At 41.5% G+C, this 15,286-nt stretch overlaps 2 protein-coding genes across 8 annotated transcripts in view; one reads left to right on the plus strand and one right to left on the minus strand.

Annotated features, from left to right (window-relative positions):
* On the plus strand, window positions 1–5,255 carry lhfpl5a (LHFPL tetraspan subfamily member 5a). 3 transcript variants are annotated; one of them, XR_006928692.1, is made up of 4 exons: window positions 1–788; window positions 3,496–3,735; window positions 4,384–4,484; window positions 4,718–5,255. XR_006928692.1 is itself a non-coding variant. In XM_046875167.1 (3 exons), the coding sequence occupies exons 1-3, from the start codon at window positions 377–379 to the stop codon at window positions 4,392–4,394; spliced, it is 663 nt and encodes a 220-aa protein (XP_046731123.1). In that variant the 5' UTR covers window positions 1–376; the 3' UTR covers window positions 4,395–5,255. The 3 variants fall into 3 exon arrangements, 2 of the variants coding, with proteins under 2 accessions (XP_046731123.1, XP_046731122.1); XM_046875167.1 differs by having other exon boundaries at window positions 4,384–5,255; XM_046875166.1 differs by lacking the exons at window positions 4,384–4,484; window positions 4,718–5,255 and having other exon boundaries at window positions 3,496–3,981.
* The window catches only part of srpk1b (SRSF protein kinase 1b), a 27,921-nt gene continuing 17,642 nt past the window's right edge, over window positions 5,008–15,286 (minus strand). For 4 of the 5 annotated variants that reach the window (XM_046875162.1, XM_046875164.1, XM_046875161.1 and 1 more), the window contains 14 exons: window positions 14,462–14,577; window positions 13,692–13,800; window positions 13,428–13,515; window positions 13,106–13,193; window positions 12,618–12,724; window positions 12,256–12,421; window positions 11,659–11,684; window positions 11,349–11,565; window positions 10,441–10,830; window positions 9,104–9,204; window positions 8,818–8,925; window positions 7,566–7,635; window positions 6,881–6,973; window positions 5,008–6,376 (listed from right to left, as the gene is read on the minus strand). In XM_046875162.1, the coding sequence (XP_046731118.1) occupies window positions 6,192–6,376; window positions 6,881–6,973; window positions 7,566–7,635; window positions 8,818–8,925; window positions 9,104–9,204; window positions 10,441–10,830; window positions 11,349–11,565; window positions 11,659–11,684; window positions 12,256–12,421; window positions 12,618–12,724; window positions 13,106–13,193; window positions 13,428–13,515; window positions 13,692–13,800; window positions 14,462–14,577 (1,864 nt within the window). In that variant the 3' untranslated portion in view covers window positions 5,008–6,191. The remainder of the gene's footprint in view (window positions 6,377–6,880; window positions 6,974–7,565; window positions 7,636–8,817; window positions 8,926–9,103; window positions 9,205–10,440; window positions 10,831–11,348; window positions 11,566–11,658; window positions 11,685–12,255; window positions 12,422–12,617; window positions 12,725–13,105; window positions 13,194–13,427; window positions 13,516–13,691; window positions 13,801–14,461; window positions 14,578–15,286) is intronic. The other variant, XM_046875165.1, reaches the window with a different exon arrangement.

Below are 15,286 nucleotides of genomic sequence, written 5' to 3' on the forward strand. Positions count from 1 at the left end.
GCCAATTTTGTCCACTTTTGTCTTTCAACCACTGGTCTCTTGAACAACGAAGAACTCATACAAACAAATTTTATCCCCAAGGATTTTTAAATGTGTATTTTTTAACCAGAAAAGGGCATGAAGTATTTTTAAGGGTATTCTTAACATTAGTTTTAAAGGGCGGCCAGAAAAGACCCGCCCACCTTTCAATCTGATTGGTCAGCTTCACCTGGGTACTACGAGTTTTCCTTTTTTTTTTTTATCAAGTCGGGGGAACTTTTGAGTCTTACACCAAATTAAACCGGTGGTTTTAAGAGGAGTCACACGGAGTTTATTTACTATATATATTTTTTCTGTTTTCTTTCTGTTTTTTTTTTTTTTTGGGCCTTCTTCAGCGATGGGTAAACTTATCCCAGCTCAAGAAGCAGCCAAGATCTATCACACTAACTATGTGAGAAACGCCAGAGCAATCGGCGTGCTGTGGATCATCTTAACCATCTGCTTTGCCATAATCACCATGGTGGTGTTTATTCAGCCCTACTGGATCGGGGACAGTGTGGATACCCCGCAGTCCGGATACTTCGGGCTTTTTCACTACTGCATTGGAAACCCAATCACGGGAGAACTGGTGTGTAAAGGAAGCGCTCTGGATTTCGGATCCATTCCCTCTGGAGCTTTTAAGACAGCCATGTTCTTCGTCGGAATTTCTTTCTTGTTGGTTGTTGGCACTATAGGCTGCTTCAGCCTCTTCTTCTTCTGCAATGCTGGTAGTGTGTATAAGATCTGTGCGTGGATGCAGCTAGCCGCCGGTAAACACACACACACACACACACACACACACACACACACACACACACACATTCACTTTTATATAAAGCTTTAACTCCCTTTACCTAATTTATAATTGTTTTAATGGTTGTGATGGGAATTATATTGATTTTATTGGAAACTGTAATGGTCTCTGTGGGTCTCTACTAGTAAATGGTGGTATGTTATAGCCACCAGACCAGCTTTGGAAACCTTTGGTAGATCAAGTATTTACATGTACTGGACAATAATGGGGACCATTAAGACACTTAAAAACCACCACCAAAGTTTCTGCAATGGTTTCTTCGGTTCGGATGATTTATTGATGGACACAAACACAACACGATGAAAATTATTTGGTAATGGTTTTATGCCTAACAGTTAGTGGTTATTAATGGTATTGGTCATGAAAACCATTAGAATTTCTGGGATGGTCTTTGAGAAAATGAAAGATTTGGTTTGATTTGAAGGAAGACAAGGTTTGGTTTGAAGGAAACCGATTCAATTGAACTGACTATAGTCACATCCAATTGGCTAAAATTAATAATAAATATTAGAACTTCAATAATGGTAAATTGTAATTTCCACCACTGTAGTAGAATACAAATGCTTTTTTTGTAGACTCCTGTCCCCTACTTTAAGAAACACGTACCTAAAATGCTACAAATAACAAAAATTTATTACAACAGGGGTGCAGTCAGCATTCCAATTCACCCAAAAGGTGTTAGAGGTCTAGAGCAGGCCACTCAAGATCTCAAACCATGTAAACCAAAAACTTAATGAAGCTTGCTTTGTGTCTTGTTGGAACAAGATGGCTAGAGCTTCTCCTTTGCGGTTTCAGCACCATGGTCAGTTCCATCGGTTCCTACTACATACAAGAGCTTGTTGAGATATCGGCTTCTGCTTCATAAAACACATTTATTCTGACATTTCGATTTGGGAATGCCAGATCTATTTATTTACCATACAGACAAAAGGATCTCACTTGATCAGGGGCCCTGTAATGGCTTTCTGATGATCCTGGGATTTTTACTGACCATCTTCTTACCAAAAATCTACCATATCTCTAAACAAAAAACATTAGTTATGAATAAGTCTAAATGTTTAGTCTAATGCCTTGTAATACTGGACATCATTCAAACAGTTGCAGAAGCCTAAAAGACCTGCAACATTCCTGAAAACCCCTCTACAAACCATCATCTCATTAAAAAGCGAGAGTGAGTAAGAGTAGGAGCACTCAGTAAACAAACACCTGAGCCTGTGTCAGCTGTCCTGCTACTTAGATATTGTATGACACTAAATAATAGATCGCAGTTTAGCTCCCTGCAGTGAAAGCAGCCTTGACCAGAGTTTCCTGGCAACACTTTTTCATATTTATTGCCTCGGTCTTGCATATTTCATTGCTTCTTGTCAGTGGGAGGGGGGCATAATGTTCCACTTGGTGGTACAATAAGGACAAATGGTTTAAGTAATAATTCAGCACTATAATAATTTGATAGAACGTAGCAAAGCGTTTTTATTTAATAGCTGGGTGCATTTTATGCTGAGCATTGATTATGTTGTAAGGTTTATTTCCCTGTGCTTTGTTCCTTTTTTTTTTTCTATTTAGCTGTTTAAATTTTAAGGTGTATCTTAGACATAAGGTGGAGGCAAGAAAGACTTATCATTGGGACTATAGCAGCATGGCACTGTCAATTAAAAGTCTTTTACTTGTCACTTACACATCACAACGCTTTTTTTTCGCATACATTTACATTTGGCAGACGCCCTTATCCAGAGCAAATTACATTAATCTTATTCATACAACTGAGCCGCTATGGGGTTAAGGGCCTTATTTAGGGGCCCAGGAGTGACAGCTTGGTTTGGTGTGGCTGGGATTTTAACTCTTGTCCTTTAGATCCAAAGTCTAATGCCTTAACCACTAAGCTACCATCTCCCTATATACCAGCTTATATACCATCTGTTAGGAATTTCAGATGGTATCAGAGTACAGGATCAGCCATGATATAGTACCCCTGGAGCAAAAGGGGTTAAGGGTCTTGCTCAAGGGCTCAACAGTTACATCTTTGCAATGCTTGAGCTTGAAACCTTGACCTTCTTATCCCTAACTAGGAGCCTTAACCATTGAGCTATCGCTTCCTTACACACACCAGCCGTTTTAATGAAACAATGGCAGACAAATAAAAAACATGAATTAGAATAAAGGGGGGAACAGCAAATGTTGCGATCAGCAAACAGCATAAACTAGGCAGAGGCAGGAACAAAGAACGAGAATCTGAAAGCAGATCAAAACCAAAGTAACGAACACGGTTAGGTATTGAATAAGAGGAAAGCAAACACAGCGAAAACTTCGCAAAGAGGCGACGAATATTTACACTTTGTATGTGTAATGGAGAACAGGTGTCTCATCAGAAGCTGGGTGATTAAGAGCACGGGACTGTGTGTGTGTGTGATTTTTAGCAGTGTCCTGATATAAACTTGATATTTTCAGTATTGTTTTTTTCACTTGGATATAAGAAAACAATGTGGTGTGTCTGAGCTCAACAGTGAAATTAATAAAGAAAAATTAAAAACAGGCGGTAAAAGTTCACTGTGAGATCAAATTCCAGGAATAAGACCATTCCCAAATATATGCATAAGAATGTATGTATGGTATTACATGTCACATTGGTCCTTATGATTCAGTGATCAGGCTCTTCTGTCATGCAGCCACCTGTATGGTCATAGGCTGTATGATTTACCCAGATGGCTGGGACTCGGAGGAGGTGAAGCGCATGTGTGGGCAGCGCACAGATAAGTACACGCTGGGGAACTGTACGGTGCGCTGGGCTTACATCCTGGCCATCATCAGCATCAACGACGCCCTCGTCCTTGCCTTCCTGGCATTTGTGCTCGGTAACAGACAGGACAAACTGCTACCAGAGGACTTCCACATGGAGGACAGCAAAGGTAAGATGATAAGCTACACTATTCAGACATAAATATTGACTTTTCCAGCCGTGTGGTTTTATCCCCAAACTGTTATCACCAAGCTGGAGGCACACAATTGCACAGGAATACTTTGAATGTGAGAGGATTGAATTTTTCCTTCACTTGAACTAGAGACCCAAACCTGTTCCAGGATGGCCGTGCCCATGTGCACAAAGCCAGCTCCATGGATTTCATAGGTTGGAGTGAAGGATCTTGAGTGGTCTGCTATAGAGCTCAGACCTCAACCCCATTAAGCAGCTTTGGGATGAATTGGAACGCTATATAGTATTTATAGTATATATATAGTAACAATTTCCACAGCTGTATGGCAGCTGTTCCGCATTTTGTCCAGTTGTATTCTCAAACACATTTTAAGCACCCCATGTTTTCTTTACCACTTATTCTAAGAAGCAAGCGAAAGACAATGACCTCCACTTTGAAACAAACTTTAGTTCACTGTTTGTTTCCAAGCAACGCAATCCTAAAATAGATGCTCGGTAACTTTTGTTTCTTTTCACGAGCCAATAGAGTCCCATTGCACAGCAGCGTGTTGAGAATGCGACTCTGCCGAGGTTCTGCATGGTCAGATTGTGAAACTGATACATGATTGTCTCCTTTAATTTGCAGAAGAAGCATGAAGCCCCTGAGCTTCTGCACCTCTTACGAAACTGCATCAGCCATCTGTGGAGTGTCTACATCTGGAGCCCCCCCTCCCCTCTATTAAGGAGGTTACTTTAAATATTTATAATTACCACTATTTTGATGTACGTCTATTTCATTCAGACATTAAGCGGCTTATTATTTATGATTATATAAAAAAATATGCTTTTGTACAATTGGTAAATTATATAATTATAGATATATATTATAAAAGATATTGGTTTTAGCACTGTGTCAAAGAAGTGTTCAGTATTTTACCATGTAAAAATATATAATTGTATGGTCTTTTTCTGGTCTTCAGCTGTAGTCTTCAGCTTGGCTGACAGGATTGGCAGTATCCTCCTGTAGCCTAGCCACCTCAAGATCTGATGTTCTTGAGATCTTTTCAGCTCAGCACAGCTGTAATTGTATTTTACTTAACCTGCCAGTCAGCTCCAGTCAGTCGGTCTTCTCTCTCTCTCTCTCTCTCTCTCTCTCTCTCTCTCTCTCTCATGTTTAAAATGTTAGATGAACACATGCTGAGGGACAAGAAGAAACAACAGATCAAGGACTGTTAGTAAAAAATATTTAGAAGAAAACAACACAACTCTGTCGACTTTCAAGGCTTTATTCAGAACAACTACAGAAAGCAGCAAACAATCAAGAGTGTAACGGCTGAGAAAAAGCAAAGAGAGAGAAAGGAGAGGAAAGGGGTGGAAAAAAAAGAAAAAAAAAAAGAAAAAAGGACATGCTTGTGGAAATTGGAAAAGGTCAAAGGTGACAAGTCTTTCGATACAAAAAGCAAGCAGAGGTCCCGGTCCTTCACAATAAAACTCTACGTTCATTTACACATAAAAAAACAACCCTAAACAAAATCACTGATCCTGCTACGAGCAACATCAGTAAAAGTATCCCCAAAATTCAGAGAAGCGTTTATCAAGGCATCTTCGTATCGGTTACTCAAACATCGCCATCGAGCAAAAAACGCAATGCATGAATTGAACAATGGTGACACTGTGATAAAGAGCGCCAACTCTTTGGTTTCACACCACTGACTCTGTGGCGAAGACGTTCAACTTTTCCACATTGAGCGTATGAAACTTTTAGGGTTTTTTTTTTTTTTTTTTTGCACACCGACAGTCCCTCACGTACCTAATTGTGCGCTGTATTTCTTTTTTTTTTTGTACATTTTTTCGAGTTACATATGACAAAAGTGACAGCTGAAAATCGTTACGCATCTGTTTATACAATAAATGTCCATTTACAGCCAGGCCATCACTGTCAGCCTGAAATCATTCATGTGTCTCATGCAGCCTGTGCTGTAATGTGGGAAAACTTTCCAAAAACAAAACAAACCAACCAAACTTTTATTTTTACAGTAGAGACAGAACATCTGTGCTTCCTTCAGTGTTGCCAAATGAACACGGCTGTGTCACAAAAAGGCCGATTATGACTAAAGCGAATGTAGAGAAATAATTCGACTTGTATTAATCTGCTGAATTACCCTGCGTATGAAAACGAGCGCGGTGTTAGACGCGGTCTGCACACAAAAGAGAAGGGGGCATCAAAATGGTAGGACACACCAAACTGCACCTGGTACATATAAAGGACTATTACGAGAAATAAATAGATATTACATCTGTTTGATTGGACCCCTTCATGTTCCATCATGAACTGAAGTATATCTTTTGAACAGACTTGGTTAGTCTTTTTTTATTTATTTTTTTATTTTTTTAAATCGAAGATAAGTATCTGTGTGCGTGTGTTTATCCCCCCCACCACCACCCACCCGGCTATTACGATGCGATCCAGGCGTGCCGGAGGCACTCGGCAGCTGTAGCTCTTTTCTCGGGGATCAGATCCAGCATGGGGAGAAGGAAGCTGCTGAAGCACTGCGCCTCCTCCCTCTGCCACTCGTACTTCTCCACCAGGACGTCCGTAAGCCCCCACGGCTTCAGCTTAGTGATGTGCCTCAGGTCACCTGCATGACACACACAACGAAAAATAGAAATTTAGTAAGAAATATGAAAGATTTTACACAAGAATGCCTTCACCGTGTTCAGAAGGTCAATTTCTTTTGGGTATGGTTGCTATGGTTACGTGAAGAAATTCTTATAGTAGTAAATTCTTCTATCTGGGTTGACTTTTTTCCTTAATCCTTTCATCATGTCCTTTTACTACTGCTGCTGCTGCTGCCGACATACACACCACTAAGGATGTTCCTTTTCTTCCATCTTTCTAATGACAGTGATGCAAATTTGCTTTTAATACAGTTTGATTTTCTTTACATATTAGCAGGTCGTCGTGATGCGTTCTTTTTGTTCCCTCGAAGCACTCCTTTACAAACGTGCGCTTTATTTTTCCAAGCCACAACGAGAAAGCGATAGTTACGTCGACGCATACCTTGTTCATCATACATGAAATTCGCGGTGCGGGTGGCAAAGCCGTTAATTGGATGTGGAGAGACAAAAGAATGGCGGCAGACCTTTCTTGGTGAAGAACTCCTTCGAATATTTGCCATTCATTATGAGTTTGCGAGGAACTTTGCCCAGCAGCTCGATGATCAGCGCGATGTGATCTGTTCGTGAGAGGGAGAAAGCGAAAGATAGGGGAGGAGATTGTTCATAAATGACAAATGATGATGGCTGTCAAACATTTCAACAAGCATGCAAATTTTATCACTTTTTTCATGGTGAATAATTATGATCAATTTCTAAGTAATTCCTCAAGCATCCTTAAAACTAACAATATATTTTTGTGCACACTTTGCGTCAGACGAATAAGTTTAACATAAGAAAATCAGGACGTCCCAGCCATAAGTGTAAATTCTACGCGAGGTGCGCGTCCGTTGCGCCCTCCTGTTAAACTTGAATGACTCTCGCCCAAGTGCTAATTAATGAGCACCATGGGGTTTAATATTTAACAGCACTCTGCCACCTACGCCAGCTATTATTCTGTGAAGAGGGATGGAGAGGCATTCAAAGCTATTCATTAGTGCTAATACTTAGAGGTTTTGTACGAGCAACAAAGCCAGGCCCGGGACAGCAATGATAAATCCTGATTTATAATTAGCACCTGAACTGTGCTTTATAAACACATATACAGGGGGTTTTATGGCAAAAAAGCTTTTGCAAGGAGAAAGAATGTTGAAAAGGGGAGCAAAAGTTTACCTTCATCTCTGGAGTAATCCTCACCAGAATGCGGTTCGAACAGGTAATCTCCTGTTGCCAATTCAAACGCCTGGGAAAAAAAAATGAAAATCCCATTCTGCAAAGTGTAAGTTTGTGTTAAGACTGTGTCCTGTACTGTCCTGTGTCTATCCGGAGTATACATTCAAATCAGGCGGTCTTTAAACCTATCAGGCATAACGTTATGAACACCTGCGTATAAGTGTGTTGGTCCCCTTGTTCTGGCAAAAAGGTTGGTCCTGACCTGTCGAGCATTTAAACCATTAACTTCTTCAGCAGTTTGAGCTTCAGGGGCTTGTCTGTTGAATCGGACCACATGGGCAGCCTTCGCTCCCGATGTGTATCAATGTGCCTCAGCTGCGGTTTTGGAAATGCTCTGACCCGGTAGTCTAGCCGTCAGTATTTGACCCTCGTCAAACTCCCTCAAATCCTTATGCTTTTTCAAATCCCCATTTTTCCTGCTTCGAACACGTCAACTTTGAGGATAAAACGTTCAATTGCTGCCTAATATACACACTTCACCCGTCAGTGCTATGATGTAAATTTTATGCCTGGTCGGTGTGTATATGGGTTCACTGTAATCCTCGGGTCATCGCATTCCCATGTTAGCAGGAAGCGAGCTCAAGGTCAGGCATATTCGTTGACCTTTGCCAGTCGGAGGTCTGCGAGGTGTCAGTGTGCTGTGTACTGGGCCCTCATTGTTTCATTGAAATGCTGACTGGGCTGCAGGGTTTGCCTCGCTCTGCTTTTATTATTAAGGATGTGCTGAGTAAGGACATGACAAGTGCGGGCCGAATGCTAAAGAGCAGGAGAGGCTAGTCAGCGTCGCTCTGACCAAAATTCAGGATTCTACACTGTACTACACCATGTGCATAATGCATAAACAACGGCCAGAATTTGTCAGACTGAATATAATATGAATAATGCAATGAACTCTATATAATATGCATCTTGCCTCTGTGTGCTTCCCAGTATGTGTGGACATTAAGTACAAGTGCTACAATAAGAGGAACTGTTATTGCCACGCTTATGTCAAATACAGGAAGCAGCTTGTGTTAATTTTTTACCCGCAAACAGTCTCAATAAATCAGTTCTGCTTCGAAATGAAAAAAAATAATACAAAATAGGAACCTACTGCACTTGCAGAAAAGGTATGCAGGGAATAGAATTTGTGGGTTTTACATTTACGGTAAATGTCATTTTTGTGTGTGTGTGAGAATGTGTGTGAACCCACCATGCATGCTGTGCTCCAGATGTCTGCTGGGGTGCTGTAGCCTGAACCCATTAGCACCTCCAGAGCACGATACTGCCGTGTCTGAATATCATCCGTGAAATGTTTGTGCTGCAGAGTCACCAGAGAGAGAGAGAAAACGACAGGGAATAGGAAAGAACAAAAAGAATGATAAGTCACATGGCTAAATGAGTGCACTTAAATCTAATACATGTGCTGTATAAACATCAGCTAGAGTACTGTGAATTTCAGCAAGAGGAAGAGTGATGGAAAGGACGCGTCTACTCACCACCCAGCAGGCGTTGCCCAGGTCGGCGATTTTCACCTGGATCTTGTCAGCGTTCAGTGGTTCCAGCAGATTCACCAAGAGACTCCCTGCTGCAAGCTTAACTACGGAACAACAAACAAAGACGGAGGGAACCTGAGAAATCAACACTACTTGACAGGTTCTGCAAGCACGACTGGACGGGATGTGTTCGCTGGCGGAGCGTTTTATCGGCGAGGCGAATGCGCATGAGGCGTTTCGAGAAGGATCAATTTTATGCATCGATAAAATGCTCCAGTGAGACAGGAAACACATCGGCACTCTATGAGACTCTGCAGGAAAACACCACACTGTAAGGTCTTTAACTTTTCAATATCGGGAGGCGGCAACAAGTTGTTAGATATCTTTGAAACAGATTTGCAAGGCAAAGTGGGATTTGTTGGTCGATATTCCCTGGAGAAAACTTAAAAAGGCTGCTCAGCAACCTTAATTAGCTGCAATCTCACCTAAGCATGGATACAGCAACTATGATCGATCGGTCATGTGTACGCCCCAATTAGCACATCTTTTAATAAACTTTACTCTCACTACTAATATGGTACATTTTTTGCCAAAAATCCAGTATCTACACAAATGTGCATGAGAACTGTAATCCAGAAAAAACAAATTGATTTTTTTTTTTTTATTCAAACTGCACCCCAAAATAGCTGCTTCATGTTGGAGCATCCTGGGACACTAATGATTAGATTGTATCTTATACAACTTCAGCAAGTGTGAGCAACTCAGCAACTGTATAAGAACTAAATGCTGTTTAAAGCATATTCAAAATGTTTTTGGTGAGTTCCAAAAAAATTTTAATTGTGCAAATATTCATCATTTTATATCAAATGAATGATCATAACAAACACGCATGAATGTTCTTAGTAACATGATTCACACACTGCTGAATGCTGAACAAATAAGAGCCAAATCATCAAAAAGCATTCTTCCTAAACCTGAAGACTCCATACCTACCTGCAAAGGAACGGGGCTGCTTTTATTCCAACCGAATAGATGCCACACCTCAGTGGCACAACAGTCAACTATCCAATATCATTCAAGTGTAATCAGGTGTGACCACCTGTTCGGTTGCAATTAAAACGTGCAGCCACATCAGATTTTGCAGATAAGAATGAAGTCTTCTGGTCTAAACTAGATATTAGGTTGTTAACGATTCTCCAAGCAGCGATACCACATGGACCAAGCCACAACACAGTGTGTTACAGATTAGAAATACTACATCACTCAAGAGGTTAGAAAACACAAACACAAATGTAAAAGGTTAGTAAGGAAAACATCCTCTGCCAGGCCTCCTCACTGACCGTCCTCCATGTCTGGGCCTGCCTGTGAACTAGGCTCCAGCTCCTTCTTGCGTCTCGACTCTATCTCCCAATCGTTTAGCATGTTGCAGGCGTTCGGCTTCGTTGTATTCAGTGTCTGCTGTTTCTGCTGCGACTCAATCATGTCACAATGCAAAGGTCCATTACCATCGGGACAGCCTGGCTCGGAGGGGATCGTCCCATTGCACACTGGGTAGGGGTTAACGAGCTGGGACTCCGCCTCTCCTGTGACGTTGCCATAGGGGTTGATGGGAGATTCTTCCTTCTCTTGCTGCTGTGCGTCAGCAGGCTTCTCGTCCTCGGGGTGCTGGCTGGTAAAGTTGCCGTCCAAGGCACTTTCTCTGTGCTGAGGCCAGGTTACAGGAATTTCCTCTGGATCAGATGAGATGAGATGAGATGAGATGAGACGAGATAGATAGATAGATAGATAGAGAGAGAGAGAGAGAGAGAGAGAGAGAGAGAGAGAGAGAGAGAGAGAGACGGGGGGGAGGGGGGGGTGAAGGAGAACATAAATTATACATTTATTTGAGTTATTCTAATTCCAGCATCAGTCATGAAAAATGCCCTTCACCTAAACTCATATCAAAAAAATATGCAGCTGTTACTAATATGAGAACGGGGTGTCTGGGGTGACTCATCGCTTTATTCTGAGGAAGGTATGAGTCACAGCAGCTGCTGAAAAAGAAATGGTCCTAGAGATGAGCATATATCCATCACAGCTCAATGTCAAGAATTTGGTACTGTATTAAACATCAGGACGTCGCTGCTCGATCATGAACGCTGCAAAAAATTTAATTGCCCTGATGCACTTGTGTGTTTATTCTTCAACCTAACTCAAGCTATTGCCGTCTCTCTTTCCCTCGCAATCTCGCTCTTTCCCTCGCTCTCACCCAGGGTGGCCTCAGCTGTGATTTCCTGCAGAGTCTGACTGTTGGGGACAGACGGAGTTGTGTCAGGGGTTTCGGTTTCCTCGTCCTCCTCATCCTCGGCCCCCTCGTTCGCTTTCTCTAACCCTTCGATATCCAGGATGCGTTTCTCGAGCAGCTCGGCCTGCCGCTTTTGCTTCTTCTTCAGCTTCTTCTTCTTGTTCTTAGACATTTTCACCACCTGAGCAAGAGATTGAGCAACACTCTCTCATGAGTCATGACATAAGATAAAATAAAAGAAATAGCATATTAAGAAGGGAATAACAGATATTACCTGTTTGGGAGCTGGAGCTGTGCTGACTGGGGGAAGAAAAAAAAAAAAAAAATCATCACTTTCATGCTGATAAACACATCATGAAACCAGGACAAGCCACACGCTGATTAAGTGATTAACATGCATAGCGAATACCTTGACAAACTTCAAATGCAGCTTCACTACAAACCTCTGCAATGTCTTAAATGACAACAATACAGTGCAGTTTTAAAATGGAAATGGGGTGATGTTTTTCACTGTGGTACATCAGAAAAGTGGTGAAGAACAGCACTTTTAAATAAGGCATGCCATCAGGGAGCCGTTCTCACATACAGGAAGATGTGTCGCTTTCCAAATACATTAATTAAGCCCACAATTCTGGCTACAGGCATGAGTGTCAGACCTGAGGTGTGAAAATGCTCTTAATTAACTGAACAAGACAAAAATATTAATTTATTGTTTTTATGTTATGCTTTTTAGTAACCCAAAGACATTAGACACGCTTAGTTTTGATATTAGTTTGATGCAAATGTGAAGCATGATGAATAGTTTTGTACTAGAGTAAATAAATTTTCATTGTTCGTTTGGCAGATAAATCATTTATTATTCTGATCTCACCTGCTGAGCCGGATGGCGGAGGAGCTCCAGATTTCTGCCACTCGGTGGCCTCGACTGCCAGCTTCCTGATGTATGACTCATCGACAGTCATTAAGATATTCTCTGGCTTTATGTCTGTGTGGATGATTTTGCACTTTGTATGCAGATAGTCCAGACCTTGTAAAACCTGAAGGAGAACGTTATTATTTAGTTCTACTGCCAGATACTTAAAAGCGGTTGGTCGAAACGTGATTACTTTTTTATGACAGCAGCTGCAGGGATGATCGCAAGTGTATTAAAACTGCACAGTCTTATTCTAATAAAGACTCGTCGCTATATCGGATGTAAACGAGAGACGAGAGAGGTGCAGTAAGGTACTTTACCTGCCGAATAATGCTTTTAACACAGGGTAAGGGCAAACCCTGGTAGTTAGATTTGATGATCCACTTGAGCAAGTGGTGACCAAGGACTTCAAAAACCATGCACACATCTGAGAGTAGTCACAGTCAAGGTCATATGCTAAGGGGGGAAAACACATAAGAAGCACTAGATAGATAAGAGCACAGCTCAAACACGCTTATTAAAATTTCTTCCAGCATGAAAGAGCTGAAAAAGGATTCATTAGCAGATCTCTGCAGAGTGCTTCTTCGTACGGGCAGATCTAGTCACAAAACCCTGCAGTACTTTGCAGAAATCTGGAAATGATAAGCGTCACAATTTAAATTGCAAATTTAACTCAAAAATAACTTTGAATTTCAATTTCGAGTCAAGTCAAATGCAGCATTCTGGCATTCTTTCAAACAAAGGAGATAAACACAGACATGCTGAAACATTAAAGAACCTAGAGTAATATTAATGACTGTAAGGATACGAGTGCCGTTGACACCTGAAATCTTGAAGTCGTCCAGCAGCTGCACTACTTTCTCTCCGCTCGGGTCGTTCGGGTCTGAGGTCCGCACCTAATCCAGACATTTAAGACAGCTTCTGAGTCACAAATCACTTGAACCTAATTTGTCCTTTTATCACAACTGACAACTTTAAGAGAAAAGGAAATTACATCCCCTGACCACTTATAAAATAATAAAAGAAACACTGAACGTTATTAGTTTCTAGGGAAGTATTCAAGAAAGCTGCTGACGCAAAAGCAGCTCGCAGTGGTCACCATAGCAGCAGTGAGGTTGGTGGATGCTCACCGTGCGCAGGAGCTTGATCTCATCCAGAGCAGTTTCAGTGTAATGCTCTGCACTCTTCACTACCTTCATAGCCACAAAGCGCTTTCCCCTATGCAAAGAGACAAATACACACAGGCACACAAAATAAATAGTGTTATTATATCAAGACTGAAATAATAAGCCCCATACAGAGACCTGCAAATACGCATGTACACAACTAATGCAGTAGAGACAGCAAAAATAAGTAAAAGCATTATAGTGTTTAAAAGTGGAATTCTAACTCACTGGATGTCCCACGCCAACCACACAGTGGAGAAATGCCCCCATCCCAGTTTGCGGATCACATGGTAACGGCCGTGGAACAGGTCACCAATCTTCACATGATGATAACCGCCTGCAAAATATCAATAATAAATGGAAAAACAAATCTTTTATCTTGCTATGTGACAATTCCCACACCCATCAATCTACCAAAGGATCAGTCCATTCATCCATCCACCCTTTCCTCTACCCAATTACCCATGCACCCACCTATGCGTGTACTTTTCAATCCACCATTCAGGTACATACTAATTTTTTCCACGCAAGTACACATTCATCTAACTATTAATCTCATTGTGTCTTTTACATACATTAATTCATCCATCCATCCATCCATCCATCCATCCAAAGGAACGCAAAGATCATCCTTATATCCCTGAGAGTACTCAATCATTCAAGGTACATCCGCACATTTATGTAACCAAGTAGCCATCCATCCATGTACCCATTGACCAGCCCATCCATCCATCCATCCATCCATCCGACCACATAACCATCTGATTACCTGTTCATCTAGAAAAAAAGTCCCCCTTGATCCAACTATCCCTCTATTTCATCCACCTTTTATATATTCAATTATTTATCAGTCTGTCCAAGTTTTGATGTTCTCTACATTCAGCCATTTCTCCTTCTTCAGTCAGTTAATTTATCCTCTCCAATATCACAGACTTAGGTGAATAAGTATCCATGGGGGCAAATCTCATCCTCTATTTTTATCCACTTTTGTGTCTTACCCTTGCAGTAGTCATTGGGATCTTCCTGCTCTTCATCATCAGAGCCCAAGATCTCCTCCTCTTGCTCCTGCAGAGCTGAGTCAGGCTGGGCAGCTCCCCGTGGGTGGGGATCAGGTCTGGGGAGGGAGGGAGAACACTTATCAGCCATGGCGACACAATACCAGAGCTTCCAAAATTAGAGCTTATGCTTCTGCGTGGTAGCAGCTCGGCTCTGCACTGACAGAACGCTGTGCAATAGTACAATACATGTGAAATAGTGAGAACTGTGTCTTCAGTGGTATCACCACTATTATTACCATTCTGCAGCAATGTCAGAACAAACTGCAATAAATAAATAATTGAAAAAAAAAAATAAAAAATTGGTTAGGTTAAAAAGAGGACAAGGTATTAGTGCTTTTCTGAGGATCATTTGCATGAAGAGTGTTTCCTATGAAAAAATAAAAAAGGGAGAGCTCTGAAAAAGATGAGATGATATAACTGCCTTCTCTCTGCGATGCACTCGCACGCTAGAGAAGGTCATTGTGTTATTAAGCTGGTGTTCACTAGGTTTCAGCATTCTTTTTCAAGCGCGTTCTATCCTTCCCAAACTGCTCCAGCAGGGAGCCACAGTGGGAGGCTCAGCAGGGGAGCTGACAAGTGCTTAATCCAGGCGGTTTTATTTTCGGTACCGTTCAGGTCAGGGTTGTTCATGTGTAAAGAATAAAAAGAGCGCCTTCACACAGTAAATAGAAAAAATTCATTAGGCTCTACTGCGGTCAGGTCATGCGGAGGTTCATTTGTGTGTAATTACAGGAGAGAATCTCTGTGTAAGAATACTGGCTGCAC

The sequence above is a fragment of the Silurus meridionalis genome, chromosome 19, assembly GCF_014805685.1.
Source record: "Silurus meridionalis isolate SWU-2019-XX chromosome 19, ASM1480568v1, whole genome shotgun sequence".
Lineage (NCBI taxonomy): Eukaryota > Metazoa > Chordata > Actinopteri > Siluriformes > Siluridae > Silurus > Silurus meridionalis.

What these genes read in the sequence shown, in the direction of transcription:
- lhfpl5a (XM_046875166.1), top strand. Translation starts at nt 377, where the DNA reads ATGGGTAAACTTATCCCAGCTCAAGAAGCAGCCAAGATCTATCACACT. An exon ending in GTGGATGCAGCTAGCCGCCG is followed by an intron (nt 789 to 3,495) that starts GTAAACACACAC and finishes TCTGTCATGCAG; the next exon opens with CCACCTGTATGGTCATAGGC.